Raw genomic sequence first — 23,943 nt, forward strand, 5'->3', positions numbered from 1 at the left:
CACTGTGTGAACCAATGGTAAAACTACTACTAAAACAGTACTCTATACTCTGCGTTTCCGTGTATGTGCAAACCGCCGAAATCTTTCCCTGGCATATACTAAACTGATCCTCTGTATATAAAAATAATCGAAAATGAATCTTGATGTGAATGGGATGGGAGAGAGAGTGGGATATGGGATGGTTGCAGGTGGGAGGGAGATTATGGGGGAGGGGGAAGCCGCTATAATCCAAAAGTTGCACTTTGGACATTTATATTTAGGAAATAAAAGTTAAAAAATAAATAAATAAACTTAGGTTTAATTAAGGGAATTATAAAAAGTTTTCTATAATAATAATAAAATCTCTGAATAAAGCAATACTGAGAAAGAACATTAAATGAGGAATAATGTGTTCAAACGAAAGATCAGCAACAAACGTCTTCATTGCTAAAATCTACAAAATTTAAAAAAACACCAATTTTTTGAAAAGTATTATACAAATTGTTAGGGAGGTAACTTTTCCAAACTCATTATATGAGGCCAGTTTTTCCTAAAGTGACCTGATAGATGCAAGATCTCTGTTTATCTCTGATTCTCTTTTTTCAAATAAAAACTTACAAAGCAGAGTCCCTGCTGAATATAATGCAACACTGTCATCCTGAAGTGGTGGCATCCCATATGGGTGCTGGTTCTAGTCCTGGCTGTTCTACTTCCTATCCCACTCTCTGCTCTGGCCTAGGAAAGCAGTAGAAGATGGCCCAAGTCCTTGGGCCTCTGCACCTGCATGGGAGACTCAGAGGAAGCTCCTGGCTCCTGGCTTCGGGTTAGCACAGCTCCAGCTGTTGCGGCCATTTGGAGAGTGAACCAGTGGATGGAAGACCTCTCTCTCTCTCTCTCTCTCTCTCTCTCTGCCTCTGCTTCTTCCTCTGCCTCTCTGTAACTCTGCCTTTCAAATAAGCAAATAAATATTAAAAAAAAAATAGACTGGTGGTTACCAGAGGCTGAGGAAGAAGGAGGTAAGTTTGGTGAAAATTGATAGAATTGATAGTAGACTGTAGATAGTTAGGGATAAATAGTTCTGGGATTCTATTGCATAGTAGACTGACTATTGATAATGCTAATGTGCTGTGTGCTTCTGTATTGAAAAGCTTGAAGGTAGAATTTTGTGTTTTCACTAAAAAGCAATGTTAAATGGTTAAGAGATATTCACCCTGACTGAATGTTGCACAATATATAAAAGTAAAAAATCCTATAGTTTCTCATATATATGCATAATTTTATGTCTCTAAAATTTTTAATAAAATAATAAAAACCTATTTGGCAGATATTTTATTTCTGCACACAAAATAATTTCATATATTTCTGGAGTTTCCTTTCAATGTTGAGAACTTTCGGTTCACTTGACTATAAAATCTATCCTCACTCCCCTTCTGGTGTTTTTTACTTTTTTTCTTTTGCTTTAACTTTGCATTTTTACTTGATGGTGTGTCAAGGTGTTGATTCCTCTTAATTTATTCTGCTTGCATGTTCACTTTTATTTATTTATTTTTTTTGACAGGCAGAGTGGACAGTGAGAGAGACAGAGAGAAAGGTCTTCCTTTTGCCGTTGGTTCACCCTCCAATGGCCGCCACGGCTGGCACGCTGCAGCCGGCACACTGCGCTGATCCGAAGGCAGGAGCCAGGTGCTTCTCCTGGTCTCCCATGGGGTGCAGGGCCCAAACACTTGGGCCATTCTCCACTGCCTTCCCAGGCCACAGCAGAGAGCTGGCCTGGAAGAGGGGCAACCGGGACAGAATCCGGCACCCCAACCGGGACTAGAACCTGGTGTGCCGGCGCCGCTAGGTGGAAGATTAGCCTATTGAGCCGCGGCACTGGCCTCACTTTTATTTTTGAACCTATTAATAAATATCTTCAAATCAACTTTATAAAAAATTTGATCATGAATTCTTCAAATAATCCATGAACCCCACTTTTACTTCTGAAATTTTGATTAAATGAAATTCAGCATTATCATTCCAATCTCCATGTTTACTTGCCCTCTTCTTTAGAACTTCTTCTGAGTCCATGCCAATTCATCATTTCTCCTTTTGATTGCATCCAATCTGTATTAAACTTCTCCTCACTAACATTAATTTTGAATTTGTGTTTTAAAAATGACATTTTTTTCTTTTTCACTGTTTACACTGTTTAGTCCCTGAATTTTCCAAAATTGCATTTCATCCATTCAGTTTAGTAAGCATTGTTGTTTCATACCCCCTTGCCTAGTAATTCCAAACATGAAGTCTTCATTAGTGGGCTTCTGGAACCATGGGGAACTGGGTGATTCTGAATGTGTCAATGATTGTTTCATGGTGCACTCTGATGGTCAAAAACACAGAGCTGGAGTCTTAGGCCCCCTGCATTCCATCTAAGGCTTGCTGCAGCATCTGCTGTGTGACCTTGGCCTTATTCCCTGCCCTCTAAGTACATTGGGTTCCCAGGGGCAACAATACTTGATGCTTCGTCTGAGGAGCAGGTGTCTACACTTTTTCAGACTCCTTTGCTCATGTCAGTTGACAGAAGGAACCAACCTGAAAAGTATCATAGTGGAGTCCTGTCCCATTTACTCCAAATGCCTACCAATCCAGGGGAAGAGGTGTGTGTGTGTGTGTGTGTGTGTGTGTGTGTGTGTATGATATCTAGGAGGAGGGAGGTATAGATTGATGTCTCAATGAAGAATACATCTGAGACAGGTGAGAGCAGATGCTGGGAGGAAAATGGACCCAGGCACAAACAAGAAGGCAGAGAAAGAATGAAAACAAGAAAAACAGGAGAAATGGAAGAATGGAGGAAAGAAATTTAAAAATGAAGAAATATGAAAGGAGTGAAGTGAAGAAAAAACAGAGGAAGGGAAGAAAGGATGAAAGAAGGAAGGAAGGCAGACAGGGAGGGACAGAGGGACAGAAGGGAGAAGGAGGAGGTGCAGGCATTCCCAGAGTCCCAGACATCCTCCTTGGACTTCCAGAACCATGAATTCCTCATCCTCAGAAAAGCTCTGTGGTGATGCCTTTGGGAACTTGTCACTGGGGAAGACACCTGCAGAGATAAAGCTTCCACCTCTCACACCACAGATCAAGGCACACTACATGGGTCCACCCTATGCCCCAGCAACAGGGCGTACATGCAGGTCTTCAAGGAAGGTAAGAGAAGCCCTCAGTTTCCAGGGCCACTTTCCAAGATGAAGTGCAAAAATCACGAAGGCTGGAAAGGAGAAGGCATGAGGAGCAAGGAAAACTGGAGTTCAGGGAGGATCTGAATTGGGGCCAGGAGCAAAGAGCAGGATAATAGAGGGAGGGATCTATAGCCTCAGCTGCCTGGCTCCAGGCTGGTTCAATCTATCCTGATTCCCTCTGGATATATAGATTTCAGACCGCTGGCCCCAAGAACTGTGAGAATATAATTATGTCTTGTTCTAATCCACTGAGTTATCTGCTGCCCACAGCTTTCCCCAATCTATAGTAGTCATGATCTCCAGGGTCCATTCCGGCTGAGTAATGGCCACTTTACCAGGTAAGGTGAGGGCAACTTTGAATGTGTTATTATGTATATGAATGCACTTAGTGGTAAGTGTGTACTTCTTCCTTCACTGTGTGTATGTGCCTGTGTTTTTTTTTCTTGTAGCTGTCATTGCAAAGTGACACAAATTCAATGTCTTAGAACAAGACATATTTATTTTCTCACAGTTCTTGGGGCCAGCAGTCTAAAATCCAGATGTCCAGAGGGCCACACACCCTCTTAAGACTCTAAGGGAGAATGCTTCATTACCCCTTTCAGCTTCTGGTAGCTCCAGACATTGGCTGCATCACTCCAATCCTTTCTCAGCAATCCCACGACTTCTGTGTGTCTTTTCCTTCCTGATTGTTTCCTCGGTGCCACTGTCATTGTGTCATTCAGAATCAGTGTGACTTTGGTGATTCATCTGGGTAAAATGACTTAAATCTACAACACAGGTGCATTAAAAGAGAGCTGAATGAGCTGAGTGATGTCCCCCCCTGAGGATCGAGGGCACAGGAGCAGAACCTGGGATCTAGGCTGCATTTGCACTAGCATAGGACTCTAAATGAGAGCTCTCAGCAAGAAATACAATGCCGGCCTCACAGCACCCACAATTCCAGGCTTATTCAGGGGACTTTGAGAGTCCTGCTTGTGATTTTTATCCATTGATCAAGTGTCAGAGGGAGAGAGGGAGCATAGAGGACCCTTTTGGTGATTGATTTTTAGAAAATATTTGTGTATTTCAAAGCAGGGACCCTGGAGCCTTTTTGTATCCAGGAGGGAAGAAGGAGTGAGCTGCCTGAGGGAACAGGTGCCAAGGACTAGAGGTCATTTAGAGTTTCAGAAGGAAGGTTAACTTGGAATGTTATTTAGGCCCTCTATTGCCATAGTGCCTACACAGGTTACCTAGCAGGGAAGAATGGGTGACAATCAGCTCAGCAAACAGCAATCAGCAATAAAGATAGAGCTAATGACAACAATGCCAGCTGGCATACCATGAAAACTTGTCTGTGCACTTTGCATCCCATCCACACACCCATGACAGCAAGCCTCTGCTTATTCCAATACACAGTCTGAACTTACGATTCGAGCCCTGTCTGTATCTGGTTGACTCATAGCCTATGACTTTATCAGAATTATCTCTGGCAGTCAAAGAAAGGGTCAAGCTGAGGAGAGGAGACAAGCACAGTGGTCTAGGGGGATGAGGGACATAAGCTGAGAGGTGGAGCTGTATTCATATAATGAACAAGTGAGGAGTGAGTTTCAGAGATGACTGCTAAGTGACAAGAGGAATGAAGAAGAGGATGGTGTCAAGGCTGGCTCAACTAGCTGCATCCTCTCGAGCCCATGGATGCTGGTTTCCGCATGAGGTGGTTCTTCCTGATATGACCCAAACTGTCCATTTTCTTGTGGGATTCTGAGTCTTGCAAACATTGGTGTGAATTTGCTTTGAGAGAACATTTAGCAGCAAGTCTCAAGATGGGGTTTGAGGGACTTTTTTTTTAAGATTAGCATGATCTCCTTCCTTGGAAATTTAAAACCTATTATCAAAACAGCTTCAGTTAGTCAAAGAGTATTTTTGTTGGACTTAACTGGAGATATTTGAATAAATTGTACTCATTACTCTATGACAGATTGTCATTGTTGATCTGAACAGCAATGGATATATTATTTGATTGATTCTCATTATTATCTTGCTCCACTGCTATACTCCTTGCATGACAGGACATATTACAATATGTTCTGAAAGTGTATCCTTTTATTTGCATGAATTCTTAAAATGTGTGCTGTTGTATGTAGATGCGTTCACTGTGATGTGTTGTTTATTGCTGAAGTTCTGATAATGTTTTCTAACATTTTTACTCATTACCATTTTTTCTTGCATTCAAAATTATTTTTGAATTATAAATGTTTGAGGCACAATGTGATAATTTGGCACATGTATACAATGTGTAATGACCAAATTAGTGGTAGTGAAAACTTCCATCTCTGGGCCGGCGCCGTGGCTCACTTGGTTAATTCTCTGCCTGCAGCGCCGGCATCCCATATGGGCACCGGGTTCTAGTCCCGGTTGCTCCTTTTCCAGTCCAGCTGTCTGCTGTGGCCCTGGAAGGCAGTGGAGGATGGCCCAAGTGCTTGGGCCCCTGCACCCGCATGGGAGACCAGGAAGAAGCACCTGGCTCCTGGCTTCGGATCGGCACAGAGTGCCTGCCGTAGCGGCCATTTCAGGGGTGAACCAACGGAAGGAAGACCTTTCCCTCTGTCTCTCTCTCTCTCACTAACTCTATCTGTCAAAAAAAAAATTCCATCTCCTAAACATTTACCATTTCAAATTTACATTTCAAATGTTGGGAACATTTGAAAACCTATCTTCTAGTTCTCTATAAAGTATTTAATAAATTGTTGTAAACTACAGTCACCCTTTTGTGCTATACGAGTCTAATACATGTTGCTCCTATCTAACTATATTTTTGTGCCCATTACCTGACTTCCCTTTAAGCATCCTCCCCTTCTTAATCTCTATTTCTATAATAGCAAAGGTCATTGCTTCTACATATAAAAGAGAACATACTGTATTTGTCTTTCTGCGCCAGGTTTATTTCACCTAACACAATGTCTTCTATTTCCACCCAAATTGCCACAAAATACAGGATTTCATTTTTTATGAGTGAATAGGATTCAGTTGTGTACCTGTATCACATTTTCTTTATCCATAATTACATCAATGAACACCTTGATTTATTTACTCTCTTGGCTATTGTGAGTGGCCAAAAATATGCTCACAAGAGTCATTGGGAGAGAAGGGGAGAGTGAAATATGGTTCTTCCTAAAACTGTACCCTTGAAATACATGAAATCTGCTCTCTTTATATTAATAAAAATTTAAGGAAGCCGGCGCCGTGGCTCAATAGGCTAATCCTCCACCTTGCGGCGCCGGCAAACCGGGTTCTAGTCCCGGTTGGGGCGCCGGATTCTGTCCCGGTTGCCCCTCTTCCAGGCCAGCTCTCTGCTATGGCCAGGGAGTGCAGTGGAGGATGGCCCAGGTGCTTGGGCCCTGCACCCCATGGGAGACCAGGAAAAGCACCTGGCTCCTGGCTCCTGCCAGGATCAGCGCGGTGCGCCGGCTGCAGCGGCGGCCATTGGAGGGTGAACCAGCGGCAAAGGAAGACGTTTCTCTCTCTGTCTCTCTCTCTCACTGTCCACTCTGCCTGTCAAAAAAAAAAAAAAAAAAAAAAAAAAAAAAAAAAAAAATTTAAGGAAAGAGAAAAATAATGGAACTTCAACAAATATATGTGTTAATGTAATGGGGTGCTAGTTAAGCTCGATAAAACATTATTTTAATTGCCAAAAAAAGTCATCCATGCTGCTATGTCAATGTCAACTTGTTACTAAATGTAATCTAGAATTTCATGGTATGCATTCACCACATTTTATTATTCTCCGTCAGTAGTAGGGGTTACCCATGCTTCTCCTGACTCTTTGCTTTTCCAGAAAATGCTGCAATGAATGTCCTGGATCATGCTCCCTCACTGTTCTGTGAGATATTCATTAAGGTGGAGACCTAGGAGCAGCATTTGTGAAACTTAGGAAAAGGAGTTTCTTAATTTGACCATGAACCACCAGGCATCAGTGAGAATGACTTATGTCTCTGTGTCATCACTTGTGGGCCAACATGTAACAGTATCCAATATTCTAAGTTTTTCTATTATAACATATATAAAGTGATACTTCTTTGTTGGTTTTTAAAAATTTGTTTAGATCTATATATTTTAATTGACATATTACTTAATGTGTTGTACTATGTGAATTAACAGTAAAACTACTACTCAAACAGCACTCTATACTTTGTGTGTCTGTGTGGGTGCAGTCTTGAAATCTTTACTTAGTATATACTAAGTTGATCTTCTGTATATAAAGATAATTGAAAATGAATCTTGATGAAGAATGGGATGGGAGAGGGAGTGGGAGATGGGATGGCTGTGGGTGGGAGGGAGGTTATGGGGGGAAAGCCGCTATAATTCAAAAGTTGTACTTTGGAAATTTATATTTATTAAATAAAAGTTGAAAAAAATTACATATTTATAGGGTACCATGTGAAGTTTTTTTTAAGATTTCTTTATTTGAAAGACAGAATTACAGAGAGACAGAGGCAGAGAGAGAGAGAGAGAGAGAGCTCTGTCTCTGCCTCTCTACTTTCAAATAAACTAAATTAGTAAAGAATCTTAAAGTATTTTTTGTTTTGGTGAAAGGAATGTCTGCCCATTAGTGTGTGCTTATATATACTTAACAGGCTAAATAGACATATAAAAACATAGTTATTTGCTCTTAAATACAGAAATATTTAATATCTTAATTTAAAGAGCTACAGAATGAAGTTACAAAACAACAGTAATTAACAAAAATTCACATAGATATAACTCACCAATGAAAGGGGAACTACTCTCATGGGCTGCTGTAATTTAAGAGGACCTAATTCTGGTCAATCATGCCTATCCTCATTTTCTTAAGTGTTTATTCCAAAACTTCCAGTAGGCATATCATAAGAATGATTTTATTTAATCCTCATAAAACCCTGCCATTTCGGGATTAGTACTATAAACTTATTTTTAAGGATGAAAAGAATAGGCTGACAAAGAGACAGGAACCAACCCAAGGTCACATATCTCTAAAGTGGTTAAATACTCTGTTTCTACTACTGAGATTTTAAAATAATAATAGTAGCTATTATTATTATTATCACTATTACTGTTTGTTGGTTTCTCAATACATATCAAGAGCTGTGTGAAACCCTGAAGATGCATGATCTTATTTAAACCTAAACACATTATCATAATCAGTCCTCAAAATCAATCTACACCATAGATCCAACCAGCCATTAAACCCCAAAAGGTTGCATGCGTTTCAGACAAGCATATACTTTCTAGTCATATAACATATATACACATATGACTTTCTAGTCATGTAATAGAGCATAATAACCCTTTACATAGCATTTACATCATATTAGATATTATAAATCATCTACCAATGATTCAAAATATACGGGACAAAATGTGAATGTGAATATATAAAGGCCATGTCATTTTATTTGTTTCATTTTTATTTATTTTTATTTTTTGAAACACACACAGGAAAAGAGGGAGAGAGGAATAGCGAGATCCAGAGAGACAGAGAGAGAGAGAGAGATCCCCCCTAAAAGCACATAATAGCTAGTTCTGGGACAGGTGGAAGCTTGGAGACAGGAACTCAATTCAGATATCCAACATAGGCTAAAGGGACACATGTACTTGAGTGTTCTGTCTCCCAGGGTATGCATTATCAGAGAGCTTGAATCAAAATAGAGCTGAGACTTCAAACCCAGACACTCAAATATGGGCTTCAGGCATCCCAAGAGATGTCTTAACAGCTGCATTGAATATCAATCCTGACTACAGAATAATATATAGAGTATTTGAGTATCCACAGGTCTTGGTATCTTCAGGGATCCTGGAACTAAACCTCTGTGGACACTGAGGGACAGCTGTGTTAATGCCCTTTTACAGATGAACTAACCATGCCTTGAACAGGTAAAGGAGTAGATAAAAAAACTGTGGTACATATATGCAATGGAATACTATTCATCCATAAAAATGACTGCAATCCTATCTTTTGCAGCAAAATGGATGCAACCGGGGACCATTATGATTAGTAAAATAAACCAATACCAAAAAAGACAAATACCATGTTTTCCCTGATGTGGGGTAACTAATTAAAAGAATACCAAAAAATGTAAAGTATATGAGGAAAATTGACATATTGAGATTTGATTATTGATTAAAGTCCTTGTCTAAACTCTTGAGGAGCAGTGGATTTTCTACTTACTATTTGTTGAATTATTTATTTAGTGGAGAGTTAAGCTTGTGGTTATAAGGTAAATTGAAAGTATGTCATCAGAAAAATTAAAAGAAAAATTAGAAAGAGAAGGGAAGATGTAAGTGAGAGGGATAGGGAGGTAGAAAGTATCATTATGGGGGCCTGCACTGTGGCACAACAGGTTATTGCCCTGGTCTGAAGCACCAGCATCCCATATGGGCGCCCATTCTAGTCCTAGCTGCTCCTCTTCCAATCCAGCTCTCTGCTATGGCCTGGGATAGCAGCAGAAGATGGCCCAAGTCCTTAGGCCCCTGAACTCACATGGGCAACCCAGAAGAGGCTCCTGGCTCCTAGCTTCTGATTAGCGCAACTCCGGCCATTGCAGCCATCTGGGGAGTGAACCAGCAGATGGAAGACCTCTCTCTCTGCCTCTACCTTTCTCTGTAACTCTTTCAAATAAATAAAATAAATCTTTAAAAAAAAGTATTATTATGTTCCTAAAATTGTATATATGAAATACATGAAATTTGTTCCTTTTATATGAATATTTAAAAGTATAGAAAAATAAAATACACATGTATTCTTAATTTTAAAAAGAACTCAATAAAAAGCCTGAGCTCTTAACCATTGGATCTTCTTCTTCTTTCCCCAACTAGGTGTGACTGACATTATGGTGCTAAACCACACCTCCATGTCTGAATTCATCCTCATGGGCTTCTCCTCTTTCCCCAACCTCCAGCTGATTTTCTTCCCACTGTTCCTGCTTATGTATCTGTTCACACTGCTGGGGAACCTGTTCATCATGGCCACCATCTGGAGTGAGCACAGCCTACACACACCAATGTACCTCTTCCTCTGTGCCCTTTCCATCTCTGAGATCTTCTACACCTTTGCCATCATCCCACGCATGCTGGCTGATCTGCTCTTCACCCACAGCTCCATCACCTTTGTGGCTTGCGCCAGTCAGATGTTCTTCTCCTTCATGTTTGGTTTCACCCACTCCTTCCTGCTCACTGTCATGGGCTATGACCGCTATGTGGCCATCTGTCACCCCCTGCGCTACAATGTGCTCATGAGCCCCTATGGCTGTGCCTGTCTGGTGGCCTGGTCCTGGGCTGGTGGCTCGGTCATTGGGATGGTGGTGACACTGTCTGTTTTCCACCTGAACTTCTGTGGACCCAATGTGATCCACCATTTCTTTTGCCACGTGCCACCTTTATTGAAGTTGGCCTGTGGACGTCAGGTACAGGTGGTTGCTAAAGTCATGGGCCTGGTGTGCATCACAGCTCTACTGGGATGCTGTTTCCTCATCCTTCTATCCTATGCATTCATTGTGGCTACTGTCTTGAAGATACCTTCAGTTGAGGGGCGGCACAAAGCTTTCTCCACCTGTGCATCCCACCTTACTGTAGTAGTTGTGCATTATGGCTTTGCCTCTGTCATATACCTCAAGCCCAGTGGTCTTCAGTCTCTGGAAGGAGATTCCCTGATGGGCATAACCTACACAATCCTCACTCCGTTCCTCAGCCCCATCATCTTCAGCCTTAGGAACAAGGATCTGAAGATTGCCATGAAGAAGAGCTTCTTCAACAAACTCTTTCTCCAGAACTCCTAATGTTGCTCATTTTCTGCCTGGGAAGGTGGTGAATGGGGAGTCTTTCCTTCTTATCACTCTTCTTGTTTCTCTCCCATCATCCCTCCCCCACTCCCTCCTTTATCCCATTCTCTTTCAGTATCCATTTATTTCTTTGTTTAACCCCCTTTTTTCCTGCCTCCCTCCTTCATTCATTTTTAACAGTTAAACCAGTAATAGTTCCCATTTTTTAACTCTTTACTATCAGATAGATATTGTCTTTGTCTTGACATATTTATTGAGGTATAATTATCATACAATATATTTCACCCATTGAAAGATATATTTAATCATATCTTTTAAGGTAGTAACCTTAAAAATAAACTCTATGCACTTCAGCTATCATTGCCATTTTTATCTTTATGGATTTGCCTATTATGAACACTTCATATGAATGGAACACAATTTATGGTCCTTCATATCTGGCTGCTGTCACTCAGCATAGCTTTTCAAGGTTATTCCTTTGTGCAGCATATATCAATGCTTCATTCTTTTTGGGAGTTAAGTAATATTCAATATAATGGATCAACTACTTTTTATACATTTTTCATTGATAGCCATTTTGATTATCTCGAACTTTTTATTTTCATGAATAATGATGTTATAAACAAAAATGTGTCAGTTTTTGTGTGGACAAGTCTTCAATTATTTTACTATATACAAAGGAATGGAATTGGTTGATCACATGTTAACTCTATTTTTAATCATTTAACAAGCTTCCAGAGTATTTTTCAAAATGACTGCCCCATTTTATATTCCATTTTGAATTGACAGTGTGTGATTATTCTGATTTCTTCACATCTTTATCAATACTTCATTTTTAATTGACTTTGTCTTCTCCATGCTATATTTTTAAAAAATATTTATTTATTTCAAAAGTGAAGTTAGAGAGAGAGAAAGAAGCAAAGAGGGAAAGAGATATCTTCCAAATGCTGGTTCACTCCCCAAATAGCTACAATGGATGAAGCTAGACTGGTCTGAAGCCAGGAGCAAAGAGCTGCTTCTGGATCTCCCATATAGTTGCAGAGGCCCAAGAACTTGGTATACCTTCAGCTGCTTTCTCAGGTGCTTTAGCAGGGAGCTAGATTGGAAGTGGAGCAGCTAGAACTCGAGCCAGTGCCCACATGGATGCCTATGCCACAAGTGGTGGTTTTACCTGCTTATGTCACAGTGCTGGTCTCTCTTGGTGCTACCTTAATATGGTTTTGTTTACAATTCTCTGAAGACTAATCACAGGTATTAAGTTGCTCAACACACATGTTTTCAAAGTATAGAATTATTTAAGCAATTAAAAACAAAATAATGCAAAAAGTATTCATAAATCTAGCAGCCCTCAGAATCAAAATAGGTGAAGAAACTCCAGTCAAACATGATCTGGTGGCATTATGGAAAATACAGAGATGAATTGTAAAAGCTATTTAATTTACAATTTAATTTGTTATAGATCTTCCTACAATAAACTAAAGCTCAATGACTGTAATTAAACTCTATATTGGTTAGATCTCCTGAGTTGAGTGCAGTAGTACAGTCAATACAACTGACTTCCTACTACATTTACTTACCTAAACCATCATTGTATTCAAATTTTTTTGCATCAGTGTTAATAATAAGTTCAAGATAAGCTTTGTCAATAACCCTTTATCATGAAGATTGGAAAATTAATTTTTTCCTCTAAACACAGAGTTTTGGAAATAAAACTTTCACATAATTGCTCTGTGATCTTATCTTGTCCTAGTGATTTCTGAAGAGGTGATATTCAGGAATTTTCTATATTTACTACACAAAATTTTGTTTAGAATAAGTTTGGCAAACTAATTTTAACACACACAAATTATTTTACTTCACAAGTAAGCTCTGCAGATTTATTAATTCCATTTTGAATATGAGGAAACTGATCAAAAAGATACTAAATTAGTTAGCTAAACATTTAGCCCCTAAAGTGGAAAACTCATAATTAAACCTATTCTTTAATTTGGAACTGTCAATAAGAATATTTCTCAGAAGGCTATAGGAGGGGAGGTCAGTCTGTTGCAAATGAAGGAAGACCAGGACCATAAGTACACTGTTCTCATTGGATTAAAAACAGTGTGAGAGTATTAATTAGCAAGACACCTTATGAGTTTGGTCAAACTGATAACTGTTTTAAATAGAACTATTATTGTGGGAAGGCATTAAGTACAGGTTGAGTAACAATTATCTGAAATTCTTGGGGGAAAAAAGTGTTTTGGATTTTAGATTTTTTTCAGGATTTGGGACATCCTGATTATTATACATAGTAAGGTATCCTAGGAATGGGGCCCAATTCTAAAGCCAAACTCAATTTTTGTTTCATATACATCTTATATATATAGCCTGAAGGCTATTTTTTAAAAATATTTTTGTGGGGCTGACACCGTGTCATAGTAGGTTAAGCCTCTGCCTGAGGTGCCAGAATCCCACGTAGGCACCTGATCATATCCTGGATACTCCACTTCCAATCCAGCCTTCTGCTAACAGCCTGAGAAAACAGTGGAAGATGGCCCAAGTGCTTGGGCCCCTGAACCCACGTTGGAGACCCAGAAAAAGCTCCTGGCTCTTGGTGTCAGATCGATCCAGCTCTGGCCATTGGTGACCATTTGGGAAGGAAACCAGCAGATGAAAACCACTCTCTGTCTCTCCCAATCTCTGTGACTCTGACACTCAAATATATAAACCTATATTTTAATATTTTTGTGGGTTTCTGTTTTGACTGAAATCTGTCATATGAGGTCAAGTATGGAGTTTTTCACTTGTGGAATCATGTCAAAATTCAAAATGCTTGGATTTGAAAGTATTCCATATTTTGGATATTCATATTAGGGATGCTCAACTTAAATTATTTGCTCTATAAATATCTTGGCTCCCTTTTAAAGCCAGCTCTCTGGTTATACTAGAAGTTTTAGGGTATTTACTAGTAATATTTATGGGAATCTTTGCCTCCCTTACAAAATTTAAAGGGACCCAAGAAGGTAAACATCCCCTCTCCAGAGATATCATGGGTGAAGGAATGTTAAAGTGACAAGCACAAGGCCTAGGGTATAGCCCATGCTCTGTAGCTGATCATAGCTCTTGAGACAAATGGGAAGGTTCTGGCAAACAGGCAAGAATCACTCTGCACAAACTGTAAAGAGCTGATGGCAGAGGTAGCTTCTGGCTTATCGACAGGTATAGTCACAACGTTCCCTAGGATCATCACAGAAAGACAAACTACTTCCTCTTTAGAATCATCACTCTCATTGCATTCTGAAACTAAACCTTATTTTCATTCATTTACTTGACTTAGTATGAGTTGTTTTGCAAAGCTGCAACAAGCAGAGAAGGTAAACTTTAGTGCACCTATCAACATAGGGTAAGTGGCATACTCTGAACCCCAAGAGGTTGACAGGGGAAGGCAAGTGACACAGGGTACTGAAAGCACAACCTTGCCTTCCTTATTTATTTAAAGTGTTGGGTTTTTGGTTAATTATGAATTTTAAAAGTTAATTTTGATTCTACAAGTATCAAGTTATCTCCATGGACTCCATAGATATATATACTTCAAAAATAAATAAATTATTTTGAATGAAAAATATTACATTAAATATTATTGATCATGATTACTCAATTTTTTGGTGATGTAAAATGGAGACTCAAATTGGCTACCTCACATGCCTAATTTCCCTCCAAAGGAGAAAAAAAAGTTCACATTTCCTTTCCCTAGAAAAGCCAAAAACAGAAGTGACATTAACTCAACTGGCGAGGTAAAGTCATGATGAATTCCAAGAAATCAGTGTACATTCAGCCAGGGATTAGGAGTACTGCCCCTCCGCAATGCAGAAGTAGAAACAACCCCTATCTCTGCCCACTGGCACTGGCTGCCCTCCCCCCAGGTCCTGTCATCATTAATCAGGATCTCCCCTCTATGAATGCATTTCTACTTTCTGAAGTTTCCAACCCCTGTATTCCTTACTGTTTGCATTTCTTGCTAATGGCCTCCTCTGTGGCACATTTCTCAGTATTCCCAAGGTAGGTCCAGAGCCCAGAGAGGTGATTAGCAAGCAGGAACACTTAGAAAGACTGGTAAGGGAAGATCCCCAGACTCTAGGGGACCTGCTACTGCCTGATAATTGGAACCCAGTGTTGTGATGCTGATTGATAGAGGCCTGCTTGAGAGATGGGATTTGTTTCTTGACTCCTCTTGTTCTGCCCTTCCCTGAAGTTAACACAATCCTCTTGCAATTGTAATAAAATTCCATTCATCTCCTCATGTTTGTTTTCTTTTTTATTCCATTCCTAAATCTCCAGGTGTTTCTACCCAAATCCAAGACATTCTAAAAGAAATATTAAAATATCCCCTCTGCTTAAGCCATCCATTTTTAAAGATAACGGAGCAAACTCTAGAGTGGCCAACAAGGCCACATGGTCAGGTGCTACTAGCCCTTCCAGCTCTGACCTCAGTGGTCTTCCCACTATTCCTGCAGAAAACCAAGCACACCTAGACTTTAGGCCACTTGTACCAGCTCCAGCTTCCATCTGAAAACCCTTGATTGCTGTCTATTTTCAAATACCCTTAGGTCTATCCTAAAGTCTTCTTTCTCAGAAAGTTCATACTTGACTTTCCACACTGTTACCATCTCCATCAAATCCTTCATTGAAACACATTTATTTCCTTTACAGCTTTTATCACAATTGACACGCAATGTGATTTGTAAAGTCATTCCTCAGTATCCTTAGGGGATTTCTTCTAGGACCCTGCAGAAACTAAAATCCAGAATATTCAAAATGTTTGTGTAAAATGCATATATGCATGTAACGAATATGCATCAACCCATATACTTTTTTAAAGATTTGTTTATTTATTTATTTTTATTTATTTATTTATTTGAACATCAGAGTTACACAGAGAGAGAAAGAGAGGCAGAGAAAGAGAGAGGTCTCCCATCCTCTGGTTCACTCCCCAATTGGCTGCAATGGCCAGAGCTGCACCCATCTGAAGCCAGGAGCCAGGGGCTACTTCGAGTCTCCCATGTGTGTGCAGGGCCCCAAGGATTTGGGCCATCTTCTACTGTTTTCCCAGGCCATAGCAGAGAGCTGGATCAGAAGTTGAACACAGCTGGACTCTGGCCTCAGAATCAGCCCTAAAGGCACTCGGATCTGGCTGAAAAGTCCATGAGAGTATTTCAGGCATGGAAAGCCAAGACACTCTGGCAAAAAGATCTCTGTGAGTGAGATCCCAGTGGAAAGAACAGGTCTTCAAAGTAGGAGGTACCTTTCTCTAAAAGGAGGAGAGAACCTCCACTTTGACTATGACCTTGTCTAAACAAGATAAGAGTCGGAGAACTCAAGGGGCTTCCATAGCCTTGGAAACTCATGACTGGTGCATAGGGAGATTACTGATGCCATAAACAGGAGTGTCAATTTGTAAAGTCAACAACAGGAGTCACGGTGCACTTACTCCTCATGTAGGATCTTTGTCCTTAATGTGCTGTACATTGAGATTTAATGCTATAACGAGTACTCAAACAGTATGTTTCACTTTGTGTTTCTATGGGGGTGCAAACGGTTGAAATCTTTACTTAATGTATACTAAACTGATCTTCTGTAAAAAAAAAAAAAAAAGAAATTATCAACTCCCAACTTGACTCTCACTGGGATTAAACATGACAATAGGTCTGATCTGATTTCATCATCATTTAAAAAAAATCATCTATTATTTTTCACTTTATGTTTCTGTGTGGGAGCAAACTGTTGAAATCCTTACTTAAGGTATACTAAGCTGATCTTCTGTATATTAAGATAATCGAAAATGAATCTTGATGTGAATGGAAGGGGAGAGGGAGTGGGAAAGGGGAGGGTTGTGGGTGGGAGGGACGGTATGGGGGGGAAGCCATTGTAATCCATAAGTCGCACTTTGGAAATTTATATTCATTAAATAAAAGATAAAAAAAAAGAAGTTGAACAGCTGGGACACGAACCAGCAACCATAGGGGATGCCAGCACTGTAGGCTGTGGCTTTACCTGCTATGCCACAGCACCAGCCCCTGCTGATATACTTTAAAGTATCGAGATTATTTAAAATAGCTAATACCATCTCAAGATTACATAAGTAGTTGTTTCCTGTAATTTTAGGAAAAAAAAAACAACAAAATTCTGTACATGTTCAGTCCACATATAATTTTATGTTCAATTTTTTAAGCCATGATTATTTCAATATGTGGATGAATAAATTGTGGATATGGAGATTCAACAGTATGATTATTTTTCATCTCTACTTTTTCCCTTCTTAAGTACAAACATTGAGATTGGTAATCTTGTCTAATTGGTCCAATGCCATATCTCCATGGTGCCTAGAAAAGTGTCTGGACATAGCAGGTGCTCAATAAATGTTTGTTGAATGAACATAGTCAGGTATGTCTTTTTTTTTTAAAGATTTTTTTGTCATTAAACCCATTTGACTTATTGGAAATGTAACCTAAGAGTTGGTCTGTGATTTGCCCAAGAATGACCAACTTCATCACATAACCACTCCACAGATCAACCTGAAGGTCAGAATTTCTTCTTTTAACTCTTGAAAGAGCAAAGTATTACGTATTTTATTTCCTAGAAACTATACCATGGAGACAAGTCATGGAAAAATTTGTGGATGCGTGGGGCCTCAGAGAGGAGACACTTCCTGGAGAACAGAACTAAGGTAGTAGGGCAGGGCCTAAAGTTCAGTTGAAGTAACAATTTTAACAGCATCACTACAATTCTGCCTCATCTGACTCCCGAGATGGACAAGCCAAAGGTTGGCACATACTGAGACAAGTATGATTTGTGTGTTTCAGGAACAGCATGGGTACTAGAGTAGAGTGGGTACTGGAACAGAGTGAGACAACAACAAGGTGAGGTCAGAGAAGAAGCAGGATCAGGTTTTAGGGCTTGGATGATACTGTAATAACTTCAGATTTTCTTCTGTATAAGACAGGGAACCATTAGAATGTTCTGAGTGTAGGAGATATGTTACTGATCACAGAGGGGAAGGCGATTGCCAGGGAAAGTATCATGGGTTCTTTTCCTCAGCTTAGTATAGAAATAAAAAGCTGGGAAACAACTTGAAAAGAGGCAGAAACTTTTAGTTGATTGGCAAGCAACAGAGAAAGCATATGTTCTGAGGGGAGACCAGGCAGAGTGCCCCAGTGGGATACTGACTTTGAGGAAATGTTCTGGGTTTTAAAGCATTATTTCTGTTCATTGTGTTATCCTATTGGGGTGCCCATTGGACAGAAGGTTTCACATACTTATGTTGATTGGTTTGGGGACCATGGAGATAGCAAGGGTCTCCTGTAGACTGTCTCCTTAGGGGCTCAGTCCCCTCCTCTGCTAGCTCTGGGTGGAAGATTGCAACTAACTTGAAGACATGGTTTAAAACCACAAGGTCACACAAGATAGCCAGGGTCTCTTGGAACACTCCCCAGCTGCTCAGCCCCTCTCCCTGCCAGCTCTGAGTGAAAGACTGCACCCACCCTGAAGGTGTGATTTAAAGCTACAAGATCACACATGCAGCACAAGAAGCTATTAATGGGGGAGATGCTGGCTGGCCTGGAGACAGGCTTTCCAGCCACAACTGGCAACCTGCTTGTGAAGGACACTCTACCTATGTCTGAATGTGCTCAGACTCCCATCCCCACTGGACAGCCTCAAGATATAATACAATGTATTTCTAAAAGGTTCAAATCTCCTTCTTTATTGAGAATATCCTGTAGAAGTAGAAGGCTGGAGAACAAGGGTCCACCTCGAAAGGTATGGAAACCATATAGGTGAAAGAAGATGGTTGCCAATACCAGGACATAGAAGTAAAGATGGTGAGAAATAGCTGAGTTCTGGGTGTATTTGGAAGGGAGAGTTAACTTTTATTTACTAATGGATTGAACATGGGGTAGGAGAAATAAAAATTGAAAATATGTCCAAGGAATTAACATTGATTTACAATTTTCTGAGCTAGGAAAGACTGTACTAGACAGAAGTATGTGTATATGAAATAAAAAGGAATCAGAGACAGAGAGACAATATCAATGAGAATATTCAAAGTTAGAACTTTGAACACATAAAATGTTGGGTGCCTACTACATAGTCATGTGGAGATACTGAGTAAGCAGTTTGAAAAGGGGAAAATAAGAATTTGTGGAATTAATGTACAGATAGTACATAAAGGCTTGATATTTAGATGAGACTCCCAATGAGGGAGGTGTTCTGATGTAGTATGAGGTTGGAAGGGTTTTAATGGCTTGTGTTTCAATGTTTAAATGAATGACCATTTGTTAAGTATCCCTTGTTATTCGTTTATCTAAAGTTTTTCTAATTACAAATTTCAAAAAAAAGAAAAAATAAAAGAGGGTCAGTTGTTTTAGTGCAATGGGTGAATCTTCCACCTACAACACCAGCATCCCAACTGTTCTACTTCCAATCCAGCTCCCTGATGATGGCCTGGGAAATCAATGAAAGATGCTCCAAGAGGCTGGGCCCCTGACACCCCCATTGAAGATCCAGAAGAGGCTCTTGGATCCTACTTCAGCCATCGTGTTCATTTCAGGAGTGAATTGGTGGATGGATTATCTCTCTCTCACTCTGTGTGTATGTGTGTGTGTGTGTGTGTGTACACCACTCTGTGTTACTCTGTTTTTCAAAAAAATAAATTAATCTTTGAAAGTATAAACTTCACTGCTTTAAGCATCTTTTTGTTTATTCAGATGTCAAATATGATGGAGAACATCAATCTAATCAGATGGGACATATAATCAGGAAGCAGGATTTGAAATCATGCAAATCTTGATCAAACATGGCCTTTAAAAGCCCCAGATAGCAATGACATTTTCAACAGAAAATAGAGAAACAATATTCTAACATTCAATGTTGAGGGTTTAAATTTCCTTTTTTTAAATTTTTTAAAGTTCTACAAATGTGTAAAATTGTACATATTCAGTGTAAATTAGTGATGCTCAATAAGGATGAGTATATTTATCCTTTTTAGCATTAAATATTTCTTTAAAAAAAGATTTTAGGGGCTGGCGCTGTGGCATAGCCGCTAAAGCCTCCACCTGTAGTGTCGGTACCCCATATGGGTGCCAGATCGAGTCCTGGCTGCTCTACTTCCAATTCAGCTCTCTGATATGGCCTGGAAAAGCAGTGGAAGATGGCCCAAGTCCTTGGGCCACTGCATCCACACGGGAGACCTGGAGGAGGCTCCTGGCTCCTGACTTCAGATTGGTGCAGCTCCAGCTTTTGTGGCCATCTGGGGTGTGAACCGGTGGATGGAAGACCTCTCTCTGTCTCTGCCTCTGCCTCTCTGTGACCCTGGCTTTCAAATAAATAAATAAATTGAAGAAGAAAAAGAGAAGGAGGAGGAGGAAGAAAAAAAATTTTTTTTAAAAAATTTATTTATTTCTCTGAGAGAAGGTCACTTTGAAGAAATCAGGTACAATGCTTAAAATTGCTGACATAAAAAAGAGGAAAATTAAAAAGTAAACCCAAGTTCTCTTCTAGAGACCTTTTCCCACCTCCTCTCAAAGTTAAAACAAATTGAAATTTTCCATTTTCCTGTGAGAGTCTTGGGGATTTGTGATGACAAGTGACATAGCAAGCAGAAAAGCATGCATTAAGTTGAGGGTGCAAAGTTTCTGGACAACTGCAGGAATGCAACAACTAGGATATAGGAAATGAACATAAATTTGTTCATGTTTCAGTGAAATTTTGATATTGCGCATGTGGTCAAAACTACCCATTTTTAAAATAAATTGTTCTATAATCTTACAGTTAATGCTGTGATTCCAGGTGGGTGAAGCTGCACTGTGCTGAGTGCCCAGGAAAAAAGCCCAAACCCTTATTAAAGCCTAATGAAAGCTTGATGAAAAATACTTGAACTTTGGCCCTGTAATGGCAGGTGAGAGAGTTGACAGAAGTGGACTGAGATGAAATACAGAGAAGAATTAATTCCATGACAGGTACTTGCTGTAAATATATGAATGCAGGACACATCACAGGCACTAAATTGATCAAAAATGTTCATGTATTTCATAGAATGTAAATAGAGATTGTAATTTAGGTGATCAGTGTTTCTGAATAGTTTTTGGCAAAGTAAATTGAACAACCTCTGAAAGATTGGTAGATACAATGAATACTCTCAAGAACTCAAATCTAGTTATAAAAATTCCTGACAAAAAAGAAAACAATTCATGAATAGCCCTAATACTAATATCTAACCCCAACTAGCCTAACACCTAACCCTGACCTAATTCTAAATTGTGATAGCTCTAACTCTACCTCTAACCCTGGTTCTGATTCTAACCCTAGCCATAATCCTAGCACTTAGGGTAGCCTAAAGCCTAACTCTAGCCATCACTGTAAAACTATCCTGATAACTAATTCTAACCTTAACCCTAATTCTCATCCTAAACCATAACAATAACTCAAAGTCTAGTCCTAACCCTAACACCAATCCTTCACCTAACCTTAAGCGTAACCCTAATGTTAACACTAACTACAAATCCAAACCTAGCTTTAAACTCAGCCTCATTCTAATCTTAGCCCTAATAATAATCCTAACCTTACTTTAGTTCTAACTATAATTCTAAACCTAACTCTCACCCTAAATTTAATCCTAACCCTCTTCCTAGCTCTAACCCTTTCTGTAAACATAACCATAACAATAATAGACCTAACTATAATCATAAAAGTAACACCATAATTCTAAATCTAACCCTAGCCCTTAACATAAACCTATATTTAACCTTAATCCTAACCAGAGCACAAACTCTAACCTTAACCCCACCATTATTAACTCTTGCCTTACTACTAAATATAACACTAAACATAGCTGTAACCCTAGTCCAAAACCTAAATATAAACCTAGCATTAATCCTTACTCTCGCCAGGTCCTAACCTGATTCCAAATCTAACCTTATACCTAACCATAACTTTAATTCTAAGTACTATTATAGCCCTGACTGTAACATTTACCCTAATCCTATGCCTCAGCCAAGCCCTAAACTGACCCTAGCCCTAAGTCTTCCCTACTCACAGACCTTATTGTACCTGTAAACCTAGTTCTTCCATAGTATGAAAACTAACCATTAACTTATCCTAAGCCCAGCTCCAATACTAAACATAACCCAAGATCTATCTATAACCCTAACCATAACCATAACCATGGCTGCAACTGAAGCCCTTACCCTAACAATAAGCTTTACTCTCAACACAACTCTAGTACATCATTGTTATAATTTAAAAAAAAAGGAAGGAAGGAGTGAGGGTGGGATCATGGGAAGGAGGGAGGGTCAGGTGGCAAGTATCATATGCTCCTAAATCAGTATACATGAAATACATGAAATTTGTTTACTTAATATAAGTAAAAAAGTTATTTAAAAAAGATCCTCACCACAACATGCTATTTCAAATTTTCAAATTTAAAACATAAAGGTTCTAAAATGGACATGAGAGTCACACAAGATTAACTTGAAAGGATCTACAATTAAATTGACATCTGATTTCTCATCAGAAACCCTATGTCTAGGAGAGAAATAGTCCAAGCCTAAAAGAAAAAAAAACCTGCCAATCCAGAATACTGCACCCAGCAAAGCTCTTATTTATAAATGAAGGTGAAATAAAGACCTTCCAAGACAAACAGAAATTGAAAGAATTTGTAACCATTCCTCCAGCCTTACAAGTGACACTTAAGGGTGTGCCACACACAGAAACTGAGAAAGACAGTCAAAATCAATAAAGAATGTGAAGGCAGAAAGTCTAGTAAAAGTACAAATGATATTCAAAGCAAACAATAGGAATATCTGTGGAAAAATGGTGAGACCAACTCATTACTTATCAATAATCTTGAATGTAAATGGCCTACATTCTCCAATTAAAAGATACTGAGTGATTGGATTTAAAAACAAGACCCAACTATTTACTGCCTACAAGAAAAACAGCTCACCAACAAAGATACATGCACATTGAAAGTAAAAGGACAGAAAAAGATATTCCATGCTAATGGAAAGCGAAAAAGAGATGGTATAAACGTCATAATATCAGACAAAATAAACTTTAACACAAAAAATGTTAAAAGAGATAAAGAAGGGCATGAGGTAATGATTGGGGATTAATTCAGTGGGGAGATATGACTATAAAAGTATATGTACCAAACCTGTGGGACACAGCAAAAGCAGTGCTAAGAGGAAAGTTTATAGCAATTGGTGCCTACATCAAGAAGCTGGAAAGGAACCAAACAAATGAACTCTCCATGCACCTCAAGGATTTAGGAAAACAGCAGCAAATCAAGCCCAAATCCAGAAGGAGGAAAGAAATGCTAAAGATCAGAGAAGAAATAAACAGAATTGAAACCAAAAAAAAAAAATACAAAAGATCAACAAAACCAGGAGCTGGTTCTTTGAAAAAATAAACAAAATCGACACACCATTGGCCCAACTAATAAAAAAAGGAGAGAGAAGACCCAAATCTGTAAAATCAATGATAGTAATGGAAATGTAACAACAGACACAACAGAATAAAAAGAATCATCAGAAACCACTACAAAGAGATGTATGCTAACAAATTGGGGAACCTGGAAGAAAAGGATAGATTCCTGGACACATACAACCTTCCTAAACTGAGCCGTGAAGATATAGAAAATCTAAACAGATCCATAACCATGGAAGAAATTGAATCAGTAATAAACGCACTACCAAAAAAGAAGAGCCTAGGACTGGATGGCTTCACCACCGAATTTTACCAGACATTTAGAGAACAACTAACCCCGTTCTTCTCAAGTTATTCAAAACAATTGGAAGGGAGGGAATCCTCCCAAATTCTTTCTATGAAGCCAATATCACCTAATTCCTAAGCCTGGAAAAGACACAACAGAGAAAGAAAACTACAGACCTATCTCCCTGATGAACATAGATGTAAAAATACTCAAC

At 39.2% G+C, this 23,943-nt stretch overlaps 1 protein-coding gene across 1 annotated transcript; it reads left to right on the forward strand.

The window, feature by feature from the left end:
* Window positions 1-3,140: 3,140 nt before the first annotated feature.
* Window positions 3,141-10,981, forward strand: LOC100356508 (olfactory receptor 10H5). The gene is made up of 2 exons (XM_070048337.1): window positions 3,141-3,159; window positions 10,023-10,981. The coding sequence occupies exons 1-2, from the start codon at window positions 3,141-3,143 to the stop codon at window positions 10,979-10,981; spliced, it is 978 nt and encodes a 325-aa protein (XP_069904438.1).
* The last annotated feature ends 12,962 nt before the right edge of the window (window positions 10,982-23,943 follow it).

Source organism: Oryctolagus cuniculus, chromosome 9 (assembly GCF_964237555.1).
Source record: "Oryctolagus cuniculus chromosome 9, mOryCun1.1, whole genome shotgun sequence".
Taxonomy (NCBI): domain Eukaryota; kingdom Metazoa; phylum Chordata; class Mammalia; order Lagomorpha; family Leporidae; genus Oryctolagus; species Oryctolagus cuniculus.